The sequence below is a fragment of the Acanthaster planci genome, linkage group LG03, assembly GCF_054643075.1.
Source record: "Acanthaster planci isolate LZ-2023a linkage group LG03, COTS_SCS, whole genome shotgun sequence".
Classification (NCBI taxonomy): Eukaryota; Metazoa; Echinodermata; class Asteroidea; order Valvatida; family Acanthasteridae; genus Acanthaster; species Acanthaster planci.
Window position 1 is genome coordinate 22587345 of NC_141779.1, and position 19541 is coordinate 22606885.

A 19541-nucleotide genomic window follows, 5' to 3' on the forward strand; every position below is an offset into this window, starting at 1 on the left:
GTCAGAAATTAATAATAAATAAATAACAATCCAGCGCATCTTCCAAAAAGCATGGTCTTCGAGTGTACCATACAGCCCCCGAAAGGTGCTGAACCTGCTGACCTCCAAAAAGGACCGGCCCAATCCACAGCACAAGCCAGGGATGTACAGGATCCCACAGTGTCAATGCGGCAAAGTGTACATCGGCGAGACTGGCAGGGACCTCCTTACTACTAAGCACACAGAGCCCAAAAGTAGAAGGAAATCGACAAGTTGGCCATCATCAAGCACCCCCAGACTGAAGACCACCAGATCGACTGAAGCCAAGATGAACTAATCGCCAGCATTGAACATGGGTACCTTCCCCATGTTCGATAAACCTCTGCAGTCTCCTGACGACGGATAGATCATATACATGTACAGGGTGTCCACATAAAAAAGTATACCGAAATAAAAATTACTACCGTAATTTTTTTTTTAAAATACCGAGATAAAAATTACTGTAATAGCAAAACTGCTTTATAGAAAGCGAAATATATCTCTAGAAAGGGCAGAAGGTCCTCTTTGCAATGGTATACAGCTTGTGATGTTATTGACACAGATGAGTGAACAAACTAGACCGATGTTAAGGGTACTGAAATCGGCACTGTGACAAGTTTGCGTATGTGATTAACAAGGCCAGACCATGCAAGTGTGCAGAATACCAAATGCCTTTGCTTTAAGAACGCATTCTTGAAAACAAGGAATGTACCTAAATCAATCTTATCTGATTTTCACTACACCCTCAGCTCATGTTCAGGAGTTAACGTGCAAGAATAGTGGAAGAAGTCAATAATCTCCGTCAAGACATTGAAATGATCAGACGAGCAGTAAGGGACATGTTACGAAGATGTCAGATGTGCATTGACAGGAATGGTTGCCATGTGGAGGACTTAGCACATTAAACTGATGAGGTAAGTAGCTAAAACAAAGCAGATAAGATTGATTTAGGCATATTCCTTGTTTTCAAGAATGCGTTCTTAGGTGCAAGCAAACCTAACTTCTACATTCATTACTGGAAATTGCAAATATTATTATGATATTATTTATGAAAATTGCAATATTATAAACAAGTCACGGTCTTCACTGTAGAATGACGGTCGAACGGAGACGAAAATGTTTCGCTGAGCCAATAGGAAACTTTGCTCATATGCAATCTGAAAATGACGTCGATGCAAGGAAATGCATCGTGGCCACGAAACAATAATGACGCTTGAGACATTCCGTAAAAGGGACAAATATTATATTGAAAACACTGATCAATAATGAAGCAATGATTTTCGACTTTGAGTTTACTTTTAAACGAAAATAGGGCATTTATAATTGGGAATACAAACGTCTATTATCTCCCCAGCAGGCTCCTACCTGGTTTTATATATATGTTTTAAATCGCCTACTTTCTTTCTAATAAAAAAATGATATGAGTGTCACAGTTAAAGTGTTTGGCACCACTTTGTGATAATTTAATGCTGACATTTGGGTAAGGCTGTAGATTGGCTAGGACGTACTTGTCGTGTGATATTGTACCTTATATTGCCAAGATTCCGGCTGAAGGACGGTAGGGAAGCAGTGAGTCTGTCCTCGGGTATCATTTTTTGCTTCGAAGACTATGGCTGATGGAATGGAGACGAAGAAAGGTGCAATCCACGCTGTGGCCGCCATAAGGTTGGCCCGCTTGCCTGCACAGGCATAAAATATTCACAAAGGGGTGTCGTCAGGGCAAGATTGAAAGTTCCCTAGGCCCTAGGCGCCGGTGTTTCACAGGCCTCACTTGGCCACAGGGACCAACATCGGTTTGAAAGCACTGGGAAGCACTGCAGCGGCGCATTTCGAACTAGTCTGAAGACTTTCCCAAATCCAAACAGAGAAACACACTGTGGTATCTTCGTAGGTCCTACAATCTTCGTAGACCCCGAATTGTTCGTGGGTCTTTGGTGCAGAGCCTGGATAATCCGGCCCTTGGTGTCTTGTGTGGCACACCGTAACAAGAAATTTGAGGGATGACTTTACATTATCTTGGTATTTTTGTCTGCTTAGACTGAGAGAGAAATTAGTGCTGATCTGTTATATCTCGTATGCAGGTACCATTACAATGGAAAAATGATGCGTTTTTCTTATAGGCCAAAGGGATAAATCTTTTATGGTTTCAGGTTGACCCATTGTTTTCACTCATCATTTACTCCCGTATTTCCATGTAATGACAAGTTTGATACTATTAACGAGCTTAAACACAATGCCATGGGCAAACTATAGTGTTGAAAAACCTTATACTATCAGTTATCTCTATGTAACCTCAAAACATTATTACTATGAACAACATGTTGTTATTAAGATCAGGGTTTGCTCTATAATATAAATTTCGATGGACTTTGAATTTAAAATATGATGAAAATAAAGTCATTATCTGTTATACCAGGCACGAAATGGGACAGAGGGGTACACCCTCCAACAACTCCAATCCCTATACACACTCCAGACTATTGCCACTTAACACATCCCCCCCATAGATGTCTGAAAAGAATTCCTGAGATACGAGTATAACAATGACCAACAAAAAGGCAGGGGGGTTGTCCTCTCTGTCCCATAGTTGGCTTCATGTGAACTTTTCTATGCTCGATATTTTGATGCAATGCCCTGGTTCCAAAATGCATTTGGTTTACAATACTGTTCCAAGAAACAACGGTTCACGAAGCACAATCCTAACAGTGGTTACAGTGAAACTGGGTTTGCCATTACAAACGTGACTTCTGCACTGCACAGAAGACAAGGGCTTGCTGATTGAGTGTTTGAAAACATACCGCTTCCAGAAAAGTCCATGGGGAACACTATGGCAAAAAATCGGTCCAAGCTTAGTGCGACAAGTTGAAAGGAAGAAGCATTGATTACGAACGCCTGTAGTAGAGAAGAAATAGCGACCATCAGCAATGCACCTCTATTCCAAGGCAGTCTCACGCACCGCGTTTACAGATTGTTCCCACCCCCCCAACAAAAAAGCAACACATTCGTAATATTATTTCTTCGAAACTAATTGTCAGAAATAGTTGTTTCATGTATCAGACTGGAGCTGAGTAATCTTTGCAGAAATGGTGACTTCGTTTAAATCCGATGCCAAGTTTACAGTGAATTTGCAAAAATTGAACAGATTTAAAAACGAGCAAAATTTTCGCTGCAAATCTTTCGTGACGTTAGAGTCGCTTGGCTTTTATGTTCGCTTGTAGTATGAACCGGCCTTTACACTAAATGCCTTCTGAAAAAGGCATCAGTTTTCATTAAGTTTAGAACTAGTAAGAAATTGCGAAGAGTAAAGGAACAAAAACAGTTGTGTGTTAATCAAATATTTAAGTGGTTGCATACACATGCAAGATAAACTCTTTAAACTGCCATTAAATCAAAAAGTTCTAAGGGCAAAAATCCAGTAGACAGAACAAAGCTGAGTTGTGTTACATATCTCCGCTACACAACATAGCTTAAAAGGAATTTTTTCCAAGAATAAGTAGAATACACTCTTAACTTTAATTAGACACCAAATTAATGATGCCTGAATATTGGTAGAAAATGAAGATTACGTTTAGGTTGCATTTGGAGGGACAAAACTGCGTGAGCAATTAAGAAAAGTTAAAATTAGTTCCTTTTTTGTCTTCCAATCTTCAGAGATTACCTGCTCATCATGGAAGCTGATTGATCAATACATTTCAGTATCTTAACTCAGTCCTAATGATTCACGTCCAAAAGTGTTTGGCACTAAGACAATCCTCACAGAATGTTTTTAGGTTACTTGATAAAATCGCATTTTATCGACAGATAGCCTATTCGATAATATTAGAACTGAAAAATTGCGTGGCCTTACCTGTAGATAGCGTATAATCTTGCAGAACACTGTCCCAGCTTGAAATTCGCCCATGTATCTGTACAGGATCTCAAACCCAGCATTGATAACGCCCACCAACAAATCTGAGGATTGTATTCAAATAGTTGTTAAAAATCTAGAGCTACCATCGTTTTAAAAAAAATGCAAAACCAGAGTTAGCTTCAACAGTATGCTGTACATTTCATGTAGGGAAGTCTAGAATCTATATATGCTAGCACGGGTGTTGAAATATACGTGGAAATAGAAGCAGATGCCTTTGGGTATTGGAAACAATATATTCTTTGCTTGATTTCTAAATGATTCCTGCTTCAGCCACCCAAAATCCCAAAATGTTCTGTTGCTGAGTGAGTGTGAATTAGTTGATGTGATTATTATGACTGTTGTTCAAAATGAGTTCCATAAATTGAGTGGTATAAACTACAATTGCACAGCAGTAAAACTAGAGTAGATAGTGGTCAGGATCCACGTTACAAATATTAAACAGTGTCAGTGATGGCTGCTTGGTAAATGTCGATCGATTTGTGCCAGTGAATATAAGGAATGTACCGGTGTACAACACACACAAACTCGCGGAGAAGCACGAGGCTTTATTGCAGTCACTGATGACTTGAAATCTTCAAACCCATAGTTAACAGTGGCAAGGGATATTTGTGGCCTCTTGTAGTCTTATCCTGTTAGAAAGTGGGAAAATTAGAAGCCTGGTTTCTATCTATGAAACTTGGTGACTTCTAATCCACTATCTTCAACAATTTCTTGCAATCAGTTTATAAACACGTTAAAATACTAAACTTCTTAAGGAATTGATGGGTAGTGCTGAACTATGAAAAGTTGAGGAATTGAACGTACAATGCTTAGCACTGAAACATTTTTACAAAGTGAAGGCAAGATAATTGTGCTCAGTTGTTGAACGCAAGTTTTAGAGTGTGAACTCTGACCCAATCATGTTGACATTCCGAGGGTTTGTCTAGTGATTCCAAAGACGAAATCCAACTTGTCTTTGGGGCTTATCCAATGAAAAGCGTAAGATAATCAGGTTTTCAATAAAATGATCGCTTGTGACCTTTGACCTAATCAGTTGCACGATAGAGTCGTGAAAAACTCTCTCTAGACTTGGCAGATATTGGCCTAAGAGTTTGATTGTTGTTGCGTTTAAATGAGTAATCATACAAAGTAAAAGAAACAACATCACTGCAACAGAACAAAATGTTCAGTAGTATGATGCTGGGCGCAATCGGTGATCTGCGCAATCGCTAGATCGCGTTGCGCCATCGATCAACCCTAATACGAAATTCATTGATCCAACCGAAATCTGTAGATTACATTTTACTTGGGCCTGTGTGTTTCACACGGATCTGGATCTCGATCAGTCATCCCAACGCTGGTTCGCTACACCCATTAGGCGGGTTTAGCGTCAGTGAACCAGCGACGTATCACTGATCATGATCCAGATCCCTGTAAAGCAAACAGGCCCATTCAGGGGAAAAGGAGAATCAAAGTCGGGGAATTTTATGAGATCACCGAGAGCAGAGATCATCCGACTGCGCCCATCAACTGATGTTTTGAATGGGCAGATCTACCTGCGAGAGCCAGGTGAGCAACAAAGAAATTGAGTCTTGACTTTTTGTGCCTGATAACGTACAGGGCCAAGAGCACCGTAGAGTTTCCAAGGAGTATCAATGCAAGCAGGACCCACAGGAGAATTAGTTGGAAATCCTGTATGAAAACAAACAAACAAAAAAGTAGTTGACTTGAAGGTCATTTGCGGGAACCAGCGCTTGTCTCCTTCATCGCCCGAGGATATGCCACTTTTCACGATTCCAATCGCAGCTTTTTGGTACTAATCGACGGCGAATACCTCCAATGATATGGCCCGAGATGATTGGTCGGGGAAAACTTTGAGTCTGTCTTGAAATCATGACGAGATATTGCTGATCAGCTAAGGAAACCTTCTCTCAGTGAAAAAAAACAACCTCCCTTCCTCTTTGTTTGACAACTTGTTTATTCTCGGACAATGTGAATGCACGAGTTAACGTATCTTACCGCACGAGTTAACGCATCTTACCTTATAAAACAGGTATCTGTTCTCCCCGTCAGCAAAGGCATTTTCCATTGTGGTGTTGAGGGCGCCCTCTGTAGACGAATTCACCCTTCCTGGATGAGCCATAACTGATGTGTCACCTTTACTTGAATAGTTCATCAGTTGGTCATAGGTGGAAGTGGTAGCCATACTTGTCATTCTTTCTAATTTTCCAAAGGTAAGCTTCACAACAGTATTTGTGTACAATAATAAACAGTTTTCTCCTCGTTCCGGTCGTCGTTCTTTGGACAAATCAGCGCCCAATCAGTTACCACCAGAAGTGCCTTCAGCCATTCGTAGATTTGTTTTTAGTATCCACGGTTTATCTGAGCTTTAAATTTGGTTAGCGGCTTAACACATTAGTTGGGCTCAATATGGTACTCATAGCTGGAAGTCTCCACTCGTTGACGCACTTTCTGTAGGCACATAAAGAAGGAAACAATCACAGCATAATAAATTTATTTGACCTTGGAGTATAACTAACTAGAATTTCATCTATTGACCCTAAAAAGTACATTCTATAAGCTCACCAATATGCCCATTTACGTTAATGTATAACCAAAGGTATCTTAACTGCTGGTGAGTATTTGGGCTCTGCGCATGCCCTTTTTAACGTTGAGGCACATGTGTCGTGCAATTCTGAAAAATGTTAACGTACAGTAAGGCATCTGCTGCATGCAATGGAACGTAAAGAGGGATTTATTAATTGATTCATCTTTTATTGTAAAAATATCATATCAAGGAAAGTGTCCTTATTGTTGTAGTCTGTTTGGCTGTATTGATAAGGATATCTGCTGGCTTCACCTGCACATATACTAAAATTGAATCACACCTTCCACGGATTTTTTTTTTACATGTTTGTCGTTGCCCCCATTTTGATTTGGACTAGCATGTGCTAACGCTCAGGGCGGGGGAAACACGTTTAAGAAACTTAAAACTCTTGGCTTATTGCTCGCGTGTTTTGAAACGCTCAAGGCGGAAGGCCGTTGCCAGATTTCGGCTTCGTCGGACACGGACGAGTGTAACTTCATATCACGGCAGCTTGATTCCCTTCGCTGTTTTGAGGGGAATCGGGCAGACAGCACACCTGAAGTCGCCCCGCACGTCTCCTAACGCCATCATTGAGCCAATAGGGCTTAGCAGAGAATACCACCTGTGTATCATTTGGGTCGCTGTATAATAAGCTCGCTGACCTAATAAAAACAACCGTCTTTGTGTCGGCTGTTTGAGCCGGCTTATGGGTTATCACTTTTAACAAAGCTTCAGGAGTGATAACCTCAAACAATTTGATTCCAATGCATGACCCTGATAAGTAATACCACCGGGGTACAAACAATTTATTCCGAAATCGTTTACGATAACAATCAGTCTATATTTTCGTTGTGCATAATTGAATTACTTCTTGACTTATGTTGGCGTTGTCAAAAGTGGACCTTGGCAAAATTAAACGGCGCGACAGAACTTTAAACATAGGGCCTCGTCCGTAATCTTTTGGCGTCAAATAAATCTAGAGGCGTCTACCGATGACGCTCCTGATATTTAACTGCCTGTTATCCACAGTCACTTGCCAATCTAACCGATTTTGACAGAGCAAGATTATCGCCCGGCACGAAGACCGAAGAAATTTATCTCTTGTTCCACTGATCTGGTAGGGGAAAAATTGAAACCCTCTCAAAGGGGCATATGCTGACGAAGAATAGATAGTTTTTAATTGCTGATGTGAATCGACAGGGTGTATACCGTACGTTTGGCCAATGTTCGCTCTCGGGCGCACCATGAGTCTATCTGATTAGATATATACCTATGAGCATTTGTGCTGATTGCTCGGATACGGGATTGCTTCATACAGGAAGACCGAGCCAGTCTACAGAGAACCCAACAATAACAGCCGGTCGCTGCCTCAAGATGACGGATGAATTTGGAAGTTGATTTAACAAGGGATTTCTCGCCCATCTCCAAAATACAGTTTGCTGTATACCGTGGCCATTTAATCAGATTACCTTTCTATTTCACCGAGGAAAAAAGGTGAACTGCCTATTTTGGACGAGCTCCTTGAATTTGACAGATCTAAAAAAAAGGGGTTTTCCATATTTAATGGTACTTTCATGTCTATTGAAATCCAATTTCAGTTGTACTAGATACAGAAAAACATTAATACGGATAGTTGTAGCTACAACAGCAGTATATTAGCAGTTGTTGAACTTAAAACAAACATTGTTTCAGAGCCAACCACATTTAAGATCCCAGAAACCGTGCATTATACGTCCTGCATGTATTCATTTCATACCTACCATCATTAACCCTAACCCTCCTCATTCCTCCAACAGGTGAAGGATTGAGAAGGGTTAGGGTTAAGGCAACATCCGCAAAGGAGGAGTGACAAACTGTTACATTGTCATTTGTTTCTGCCACATTTTGACATCCAAGGTTAAACAAGAACCAAGGGTAAAGGATGCATAGGTTTTAAATGACATCGGGTAAGACCTCGTTACTTACGTCAAAAAATGAACATCCTCCTTTATTGCAAGGTTTATTGCGCTGCTTGCTGTTCCAGTGACAATTCTACGGCTCCTTCGTTTGGGCTAACACCACAGAAGCGGATATCACGGGCGCTGTTCTATTTTTACGAACGGTGTTATTTTCCTTCCTAACGACTTGCACGTGCAGTTTATTGCTGCCAAATGGCCAGCATTGGTGTCATTTTTGTCCAACTTCACGATTTATAGTGCGACGAGGAATATTGGCAAGAATTGTAAGTGGAGACGGCTCGTGGTGAAGTCTTTTACGGTGAAGCACAGAAAGGGTGTTGATGTATTAGTTCAGCCGGTCTTTGGCTGAAGAAAATGACCTTTTTCTCACGAACTTAGCCTATTAGCCAAACAGCATGTCTAATTTGCCAACTGACACAAAATGCTCGCACAAGAACGCAGGACATTCAGGCTACAACCTTTACAATATTGATTTCAAACCGTTTATTCTTAAAAACCACGACCCAGTTGCATCAATCACGACTAGAAATACATTGCCCTAAAAGTGCATAGAGACATTTCTAACAGCTGCAACGTTACTCCAGTGTGCTTCTTGTATGCACCACGTTTCGTATTTTTAACCTGTAAAACATTGTGAGACTGGATGGCGCTTGCCTCAATGAGGGAAACATGTGTGACCTTCTGGAAAAGTGGAACTACGATATCCGGAATCTTTAGCCGTAATATACATGCCCTGCATTATGCAAAGAAGCCTCCGAATAAACGGAAGGCGACACAAGAGGAATGCATTTCAACAAAGATAGTGGCTGCTTTAATCACAATTGTAGCTCTGCTCTGAATTCAAAGAATTCACAGCAACCTAAAGTCACAACCTACCAAAACGTTTTAAGTTAATCTTAACCTAAACTAGTGTCCAATTTCCCACAGTTCGCCTCTATCCTTCCATATGCTTTTCTTGCGGTTACGAATCACATACTGTGTCAAAAATATTCTGCAGAAAGATTCCTTTGAAACTGTAATTATGGCGTCAAAGTTCACGCGATACCTAGTCAAATTGATTGATCATCGTTGTGCATCTTCGCCGTATGCGCACTAATGAGGGTCTGAAAAAAGTACCCCCCTTAACAGAGCTACCTCTCTTTGATACGAATTCACTCGTACCAAAAACGTTCTGAAAGAGCGCAGACGAAAGGTGTTGAAAATCACATTCGATCCTTGACACGTCCACGTGCATGGAAAGTGAGGCTACGGTACCCTTAATGCCTTGCGTTTCCTTCACAGCATTTGACCAGCTTTCATCAGCGCCCTTGGACAGGGCAGTGAGTATAGAATACGAACTCTTTAGGGACACAAATTGAGCACGTGACATCTGATAGGCCTTGCATCACATCGAGTCCAGGGGCGAATTTTCTGTTCACCGCACAAATAGCACAACTTAAGCGCCCGCGCCTACCCTTGTGGGGGTCTCGTCTACCAGGTTAGCCGTGCGAGTTAGCGCCACAAATTTAACTTAATTCCCGCCAAATTTTGTTAGGGGAGTCACGTGCGGGTCAGATGAATTCTCTAGTTGATCGCAACAGAAGCAATTTGTTACATTTTCCGTTGATGTGATGGTTGTCCGGGGAGCAGTTTTCACGGGTACTCCACTGTTTGTGTTTCACCCTGGGGATGTAACGGCATGCAAATCTCCAGCGCTTCACCTAGGGTATCTAATACGGCTGTACTCTCCAGAATTTGAACCACACAATGGAACTAAAAAAATCTCAATAAAACCCAGGCAGTCCCAATTGAGACCGTGCCAAGGCGTCACGTAAACAAAACAACCGGAAATTGACAAATGGAAGAATAGTTTTTATTTATACCCAATTAACGGCAAATTGCCAATGGTGCCATTAAAATGACACAGTGTCGAGTCAAAAAATGAGAGAATTTTGAATGAAAGCTGTAATTCATTAATGCACAATCCGGCATTTCTCAGGTGTATCAGATTTCTTGGATTACAAAGAATTGCCCATAGCAAAAAGATGCCGTTAACATATCCTGCAAACGTACAGGAAATTCCCTGGCAGCATGGGTGCTAATGGCGTTCTGCCAAATGTACGGTCACCATATGTACTGCGAATTTTAAGGTCGAGTTAACAGAATTTGACGGTCAATGTTCTCCCTGTGATCCTACATTTTACGGAAGACCAGGGGCACCAATATGGCTGCTAGGTAATTCTCAGCAAATGAAGGGGATTTTTACAGTAATGTCACACGTATTTCATTCTGTGTAAAATCTGTAAACTTGTACAATCCTTATAATAAACGATGTACTACCCTGCAGTAAATCTGATTCAGATTTAATGTAACAAGTCACCCTAAAGGGATTTTGGTAACCTTTTTGTCGACGAAAAAGGATCAGTCCCTAACGGTGTTGACTGAGCAGCGACAGAAGTCATTCAAACTTGTCAAGCGGCTTTTTTAAAAGTCTAGTCTGCAATTTTTCCCTGTTGAATCAAGTAGTTCGTAACCATGGTAATTAATTTTCCCACTTTCACTTTTCAGAGTTAATCTACATGCTACGCATGGTCAATCCGAAAGAGATTTTATGAAACCCTGCGGTTACTATGTGACATTCTACGAAAACGATGTCGATTGTCTTATTGTATTCCAAACGTGCACAACACGGCATTCGACAAACTCTCAAATGCCCGGCTTGTAAAGAATGCCAACTTTGCTCAATTCTCCCGTGGTTTAAAATATGTATTTCTGAGTGTTGAATACAAGAAGAGACTGACATGGGCAGGAACATTACAGACCGACCACACCGCTGACTGACACGGCACGCTGCATTTAGCTCTTCTGAGTAATTGCAATGTATTATACAGCAACCACACATCCAATTGAACAAAATAATAAGATGGAATAACAGTTTATATCTTTGCGGGCTAAAAGGGAAAACCAAACAAGGTCAGCGAGGACACGACTGCCTTGGTATGAATAGGTCATTGCTGGCGAAGGAGGGCCTTGTTAAAGAGCAATTTACTGCCAAGACACGAGGTTGCGATAACGACATGATTGATTAACAACACGATAAACTGAATATGTTTACTCATATCTGTAACCAAAATTAAGATTTATGGCATGTGATTCATACGGCAGTTGTTATGTTTACATTGGCCATCCTGTCTTGTCTTTCCGGGAAGAAGGCTTTTTATATGGGTCCTTTATACGGTTTCACAAAAAGCATTGAGCATGCATTGAGCATGGGAATCAGATGTACTTATGCTGAACATGAAAAAAAAATCTCTCCCCCTAATTAGGATCATGATGATGATTCCCCAAAGGTTTTCTCGTGTCTATAATCACTTAAAATGATGAATTTATTTAATAAATAGAAACTGCAACATTACGCTAGTTGGCTAATCTGTGTCAGCTTTATGCTCGTCGAAATAGTGTCATGTGACCCGTGTCACATGCCTTTTGTAATGTTCAAATTCAGACTTGGTAATATTGTGTCGCTGTAGACGATTGGTGCCATTTTGTGGATTTAAAAATTCCAGTTTATACTGGATTCAAAGCCAAGGGAAACAATACATACGTAACCTACATTAAGGTCTGATCAATCGAAATCAATTCTGACAATATCTTTCAAGAATTCTGGAGAGAACTGCCTTCGGTGAGCTGAAAATAGCCTAGTGATCGTAAGTTCGTGTTTGGAACAATACATGAGTTACGTGCCTAGCTTATGCTTACACATGGAGCATGACTTTAAGTGTGGTATCCAGACGCGTTTTAAGATCAATAATTTAAAACAAATACCAGTAAATCCATACATATTATATAGACAATAGTTGAATCTCTGAGTATAATGTATATTTTCGTCTGATTTTTGGAATTTTTTCAAGATTTCTGGATTTTTAAGATTTTTTTCAAGTTTTTAAGTTGGGTCTAGATTTTTCAAGATCTTGAAAAATTGTTCAAGCAGTGGCAACGCTGTAAGGAGAGAGGTCAGCAACTATAACGAAGATTAGACAGACAATGTAAATAAGCCGATGTCATCTAATCAATGAAAGATACGCGTAGAAATCACGTTTTCAAAAGCGGGTCAGAGCGGTTTTGAAGGGTCTCGAAGTGCTGGACTAGGCAGTATAAATCCAGCGATTAAATAACTTATGTTAGTATGTAAACCACTAGGATTCGCTCCTCCAAAACATCACTTACAGATAATCACAATTATAACTGTTTTGCCATTAAACGAAGATGTCTTGTGTCAGCGAGGTACGTCTTATTGCCGCCCCCGCATCCCAGTTAGTATTTATCTGTGAAATGGGGGCGGGGTCCGAGTACGTGTTTGCTCATTCTCGAGGCTCTGCTTACTTAGCCTGATATATGACATAGCAAGGATGAAAAGTGGAACATAAGACAGATAGACTTTCTTCTTTTAATATTAAACCCGGCAGAACCTTTGCTCACGTTGTCCGTGATTCGATAATCCCTTGGTAGCGCCAGCACCACTCTGACGACATCCTCGTGTGTGGCTCATCAATTTTTGCGAAACTGCTTTCCGGGACAGAGTGGTCAAAGTAAACAATGCCCCAAGATAATAGGTAAAAATGCAAATATTATCGCACACACTAAGGACAATATTCCTAAGAGTTGGATGGTATTACATAGTTTGAACCCACCGTCTCCCCCCCCCCTTATACACCCCTTGCTAAGGACTCATCGGAAGGCCTATACAGGATCCAGCAATTAATGGTAAATGTTGTGCCGAAGACTCGTCTCACTTTTAAAAATTTTACACCTTATCCACCTACCAGCTGCTCACTCAAGGTATGAGCTTTTCCAACCTTTATTCAGCCTCATGCAAACGGTTTAGGATAACTGTGATAACCACTCGATCGACACAGTTTAAACAATTGTTTCTATTGTAAACAGTTTGTTTTAATAGGGAAGAATGGAGTTACAAGGAATGCCTAATTAATTAACTTTAGAGCTTTGTAGAGAAGACCGCATCCCTACACTTGTGGCTGCTGATTTTCACTTGTCGACTAACAGAGGAAAATGAAATAACAACCATCAGCAGACGCCTGCTGAATAGCTCTGTTGCCATACTTAGATCTTCCCCTCCGCCCAGCCTTAACAGAGGTATATTTATGTACACACACTGCATGAACCGAATCTACACACCTACACCATGATGAGAAAATCAATCTCTTGATAAACAATGTGCGATGTTGTACTTGGAACCCAAGCAACTGCGATTATCGCTGAAAATTGAAAATGTGATGTGCGCCGGATTAGTCAGAACTCCGACGGCATCTCCGTGGTCAAAGACACCGGGGAAATCGACACTGATAAGAATTGCTAAGGAATGATGCTGATATTGGTTGGGATAACTCAGGCCATACGGCTGTAAATCGTCAGCAACTGTATACCCCGAATGACATTTTGGATGGTGGTTTATTTGGGCGAACTAACCCTGGCGCCAATTCTTCTTCGATAACAGAAAAAAGGTAATATATTCCTCACTGTCCTGTGGGCAAAAATGCAAGAGGTCAATAACCATAGACACAAATGGCTGGAAACACTGTCATTAGATTGAGACTAAGTTTTACATGGTATAAATCTACATTTCAATTAAGTAGCCCGATCAATTGGAGTGAAAAACTACATTTAACGTATTCCCTTTGTACGTTGTAATAGAACACATAAAGGGATTACTTTACTGGCTGAAAATTCGGATTTAAATACCCACAGGAAACTTCAAACATTTAAAAGTTTATACGTTGGAGTACAACTTAATAACGTGTATAGGCATTCTGATGGTTGTTTTTCCTCAATGTATTTGAATATTGCTTCTTTGAAGATATTTCTGATCTATATTTATAACACTTCGCCCACAAATATACTAACGCTACGCCAACTTAACCCAATTTCTTGAAGCTGCTGACAAATAAAGCTTACATCAGCCTTTGCAAGAGAATTACGATGGCAAACAAAGAGAAGCTGAGTATATTTCTAGGATCAGTTTCCAAGGTCGCACCCTTTTCTGCAAAAAATGTTGAATTCAGTGAGTGATTTTGGGGTCAAATCCAGAATACTGCTGTGTTGGGTGCATTATGGATACGTATATTGATTCCCCCCTTATGCTTCGAGGGGAAAACGAACAGGACAAACCTTGTTATGCAAACGGGTTGTCTGCCTGTGGGACCTGACTGGTCATCCCAATGGACCACCGGAACTGCCGGCCACCAAACCGACCGTGAAAACAATAAGGATCATCCAGGAAGTTGCCCGTCATTTGAGATCCAATGTTCCTGCGAAAAAAAATTACGACCGAATTTTTGGGGCTCGGGGAAAATTATGAGTCAACAGACCTGTGAGGAATATCAAGTGCATTAACATGCCGGTGGTGCTGCGCACTCGCGAACTAGGGTGGCTAATGTCAGTGCAAATATGATATTTTACGGTGGCCGGTTGTTAAATCACCGTCCTTTACATCAATAGTCTCGTTAAATTGAAAAATTAAAGTTCGTCCCTGGTAAACTACCGATTGTGAGTGTCCTGATCGTGTGGGGGCCTAAGTAATGTTCAGTAGGGAGCAAGCGCGATAACCGGTTTCTGGTTTGATGTTTACAGGGAAGCATTCGTCGGTTTACTGTGTGAGTGCTCCTTAAAGGAGTTACTGATAGATGGAATAATTAACGTCGGTCGAAGTTGAAAAATGATCGTCATCAGTGTTACTGTCTTGCCGTTGAGAGATTGCAGTGAGTAGAATGATCGTGTCATTATTAACTAATATTGTATGCATCACTTGCCACGGATCTTCGTCAAACCTCGTGAAGCCGTGAAGGTAGCCTATCTCTGATCCTGCTGTTTCAAAGCAAGGAAACGCCATGGCTTCATGATTATTACTCGAATGCTCAAATAATGCTCATCAACGGATCTTCACGTGCTTCGTGGATCACGTTTTCGTTCGCTTACGGGAGAAAACCTTGGAGAAACCAGAATAATGGATTTTTTTTCACTTGGCTACTTGACGATTCTCACAATGAACAAATTAAAGTTTAAAATTTTAAAGCATGAAAAACGTACACGTTCCACAACTATATAGGCCTAAGCAACAACTTGGGACACAATGAATACGTATAACATTATAATAAACATTCACTATGGGCCCCAAGCTGGGCCAAGAGAGGGCGTAATTGTCCAAGCAACACAGGTTCCTTTGGTAGTAACAGTGCATTTGTGGTTCACGAACGACTATGAAAAGCAAGTGTTGCAGTCGCATCGCTGGACTGGTCTCCGTCTCTGTTACACAGGGACCAGTAGCTAGCTGCAGTTTAACGTGTGCGAGTGGCCCTGTCAATTTGGGTGCTGAATATTTAAATTTTTGTCAAGCCAATAGCAATGGTTTAACATGAATTACGTTCCAGAACTTGAAGCGAATAATACACATAATACACGATGTCAATGAATATTATCGATAATTTATTTTACCACATGATTTTGTTAAATTTTGGATTAATAAAAAATTAATGGTGAAGTTATTTTGGTACCGCAGAAGAGAAGACGAAACCTTCTTTCACCTGCTGCCTGAGTTGTGCATTTAGCGGGCTTCGTTTCCTTATTTACATAAAACTTGCAGGATTCCTCCGGTTTCATTACCCGCTACAGGTCCCTATACGTTCAGAGGACGTCTGTAAGACATCTGGAGTCTACGTAAGGGACGGCAACCAGTCTATCGCATCGCTCCCAACAAAATGAACACTCAGATCAACATGGCTCTTTTCAACCGATGAGGGGGTGTTTCTACTCATGGCGGATTGCACGACACCTGTGACAAAGGTTCAAAGGGCTGTGGACAGCGAGCGTAAGTATTTCCTCACCAGTGAAGTACAGAAAGTCTGGGTCGACCTCCTGGTTTCGGCCCCCATAATTTTCAGAACATTGTAGTCGCTTCCCCTGCTATGTTAACACACTGAAAGAGGTTGCGTGATCCAGCGATGTGCAAATTCAGTGCAGTGGAATCGATCTGTGAAGGTAAGTAGTCGCGACGTTGATGCGGCACCCTGTGTCGAGCCGACAATGGTTGGATAAGTGGGTAATTTCACCGGCTTCTGTCGGCGACTTGTCATCTATTCAAACCTGGTCTCAAGGAAAAAGTAACCCAATAAAGGCTAACCTGTTCCACCTTACCACCTTTGCTCTTCTCTGAGTTGGATGAGCTTCAAAGACAAGGTTGCTTTTACTTTAAATGCACATAAAATAGGCAGTACATTCATGCACTAGTTATCGTGATCCTCACCTGTAGTCCAAGTTGTAAATACAGTTTGTATGTGCACACCCTCCTCCTGTTAAAAGTACACGACCTAACAGAAACGGGTTGACAATGCAGAAATGCAACTTAGGGAAAATCTTTACATAAACGCAGTGAAACACTGACAACCGTTAATCTAGTGTCTCAGTCTTGTTAAGAATATTTTTATAGGTAGATGAAAATTAATTCGAGGTGCGCATTAGCGGATCACTACTTTGTGGATGCTTGTCATAGTGACTATGGCACTGCTAAAACTGCTGTGGCAAGTCAGTATAACATTCATTACCACTTACACCTCGGTATAAATTCAAATCATCCCAAACCATGCTTTTTGAATTAAATATCTCAGTGCATTGATTTCATACTACAACTGTTAACTTAAGCCATTCATGTCATATCGCTGGAGTCTGACTCGCTCGACAATCCTGCAGTTGTCCAAAAATCGACTTTCTCGGTCGTCATTCGTCCAAGTATAAGTGGGACACAGGGAGTAACTTTGTTACTTATTGAACTAATTTGTAATCTGAGTGATTGCGTGTCTTTGTTCATAGTTGGAATATTTCTCTGCCAATGGCAAGTGCACGCGATCTTTATGTTATGCAACTTTTAAGAGAAGCAAACTCATTTTACTAGATGGTAGCTACCGTCCATCCCATGCAAAGTAAACAACAACCTGTCCTATTTTAAGCCTCCATTAGTCCCTCCCTTCCACAAAGGATGACACCCACGCACCCCAAGTGCTTGTGACACGCATCACTGGTCGGGGATATCAGAAACAGGAATCAAACAAACAGTATCAGAGCATTTCACTTTCGGAGACAAGGGTAAAGACTCGATCAACGTGGCATAAATATCTGTGGGCCCATCCTATAGGGTGCGCCTTGTAGAGTGCCGCGATGGTTGTAAACTAAACAAACGATGATCAGTCTCTCGCGACAGCTTGCCAACCCCCCGTTTGGTACGAACTAGCATTCAGGGCACGTACAACCTCTGCAATGAACTCACGTCACGTAGACACTTGCGCTTTAATATCGCCAGCGCTCGTCTGTGGATTGGAGGTCAAGCGGGCATGTTCTATGCGACCGCTGAACGGAGCCCTCCCTTCATACGTGCGTTGCAGACCCGCCTTAACCCCAGCCTTACGATGGGGAGGAAGACGAAGGGGGAATGAATCGTCGGGCCCATACCACAGCTACAGGAGAGCACATCGTTCACTGATGACTGGCGACTTAAGTGCAGTAAACTTAAGCTGGTTCAGGATAATTGAATACAGGGACATGCGGTGAAATCCAGTTACGGTCCAATGACGAAGTGCATCAACTTCGATTAGTGCGTGCTACACTTCAACATTAGTCGGGACCCATCTGCAGGCACTGTGAATATTGGGGAAAACATTTTACAAACAACCTGCCAATACCGTTACAGCGAATGGGAAAAATAGATTCACCCTAAATCCGGCTTATTCTGTACAAACATAATTGTTCCTGATAGATTATTACAAACTAGATTTCAGTACTGAGAGGTTATACTAATAAACGCAATGGGTTCGAAAGGAAGTCAAGGCATGAAAGGATTTGAGGTTTATAGAAACTATTGCACGTCGAAACTGTTTTACGTGACTGGAACGAACCAAAAACAAATAGGCCTACGTTCTAAAACAACAGTTTTGATGAAGTCAGCCTACATGTGAACAAACCTCATTCTGTCATTGCCTTCCTTGTTTAATACACACGTACTAATTTTCAGTGTCCGTTGCTTGACTTAACGCTGTCGCTGTGCATGTCCTACGGCCTTGGGAAGGCCCGAAGTAAAATGCCAATAACTGTACAAAAGTAATTGGCCCTTGAGGTTTCACGGACACAAGTTGGTTAGAACGTTTAGTGAATACCTGCTAATGAGTACGTTGAAAGTCGATTCCGGCAACCACAATGGGAGACTTCTGAGAAGCGGCAAACATACTAGTCTCACTTGACCAGTCTATTACTGTCTGTGCCAGTTTGAGCGTGCGCTCATTACACTGGCGTATAGTTTTTCGTGTGTGTGTGTGTGGGTGTGCGCTTATGGGGCCTTGTGGGGTACCGGAACAATGGGAAGTACCCCATAAGGCCAGTTTTTACCTCGTGGGGTACCAAAATTGGTACCCCACAAGAATTTCACGAAACTGATATTTGGACACAACATTTCCTGGGGGCGGGCCTTAGACTAAGTAATGTTGGAAAGTACTGTTGCCAATAATTTATTTTTTTCATCAACACAAATCCTGAGGGGGTACGGTATGTATCTCCCCACCTTTGGTGGTGGGATGATGGGCCGTGGAATCATCCCACACCTTTTTTGTGATGAACAAAAAAGTTGATTTGTAAAATGATTTTAATATGCTATTTTGAGTTTGACGATTTTATGTACAATGTTTATCATGAACATTGCCCCCATAGTACATTGTGTGGCATTGATTTATAAAATATACTCTTTTCAAGACATGGTCACTTTTCCTGTATAAACTCCTTCCCCTGTTCTCTTTGGCAGCCGTTTCATAGCACACATCAACAATCATACTGATACAAGAACGGATTCACTAATTAGCCTTGGATGACTGGTCGATGATACATTCCTGCCTGGCATTAATTTTGTTCCTTTATTGCAAAACACGTTTCTTGTGTTGGTGGGTTGTACATGTGATAAATTATTATCAAAAAATTACTACGCAAAGAAAGAAATTAATCTAAACTAAGAAACAAAGAAAAATTCGCCAGGAAACAGACTTTTAAAATAACTGTCTAT

The 19541-nt window shown here is 41.2% G+C and overlaps 1 protein-coding gene across 7 annotated transcripts in view; it reads right to left on the reverse strand.

Annotated features, from left to right (window-relative positions):
• npsr1 (neuropeptide S receptor 1) overlaps window positions 1–19541 on the reverse strand; it is a 55101-nt gene that overhangs the window by 13757 nt on the left and 21803 nt on the right. For 6 of the 7 annotated variants that reach the window (XM_022256165.2, XM_022256164.2, XM_022256161.2 and 3 more), the window contains 5 exons: window positions 5949–6379; window positions 5464–5599; window positions 3866–3969; window positions 2817–2910; window positions 1546–1697 (listed from right to left, as the gene is read on the reverse strand). In XM_022256165.2, coding sequence (XP_022111857.1) covers window positions 1546–1697; window positions 2817–2910; window positions 3866–3969; window positions 5464–5599; window positions 5949–6122 — 660 coding nt within the window. In that variant the 5' untranslated portion in view covers window positions 6123–6379. Of the gene's footprint in view, window positions 1–1545; window positions 1698–2816; window positions 2911–3865; window positions 3970–5463; window positions 5600–5948; window positions 6380–14617; window positions 14758–19541 lie in introns of all 7 variants that reach the window. The other variant, XM_087134196.1, reaches the window with a different exon arrangement.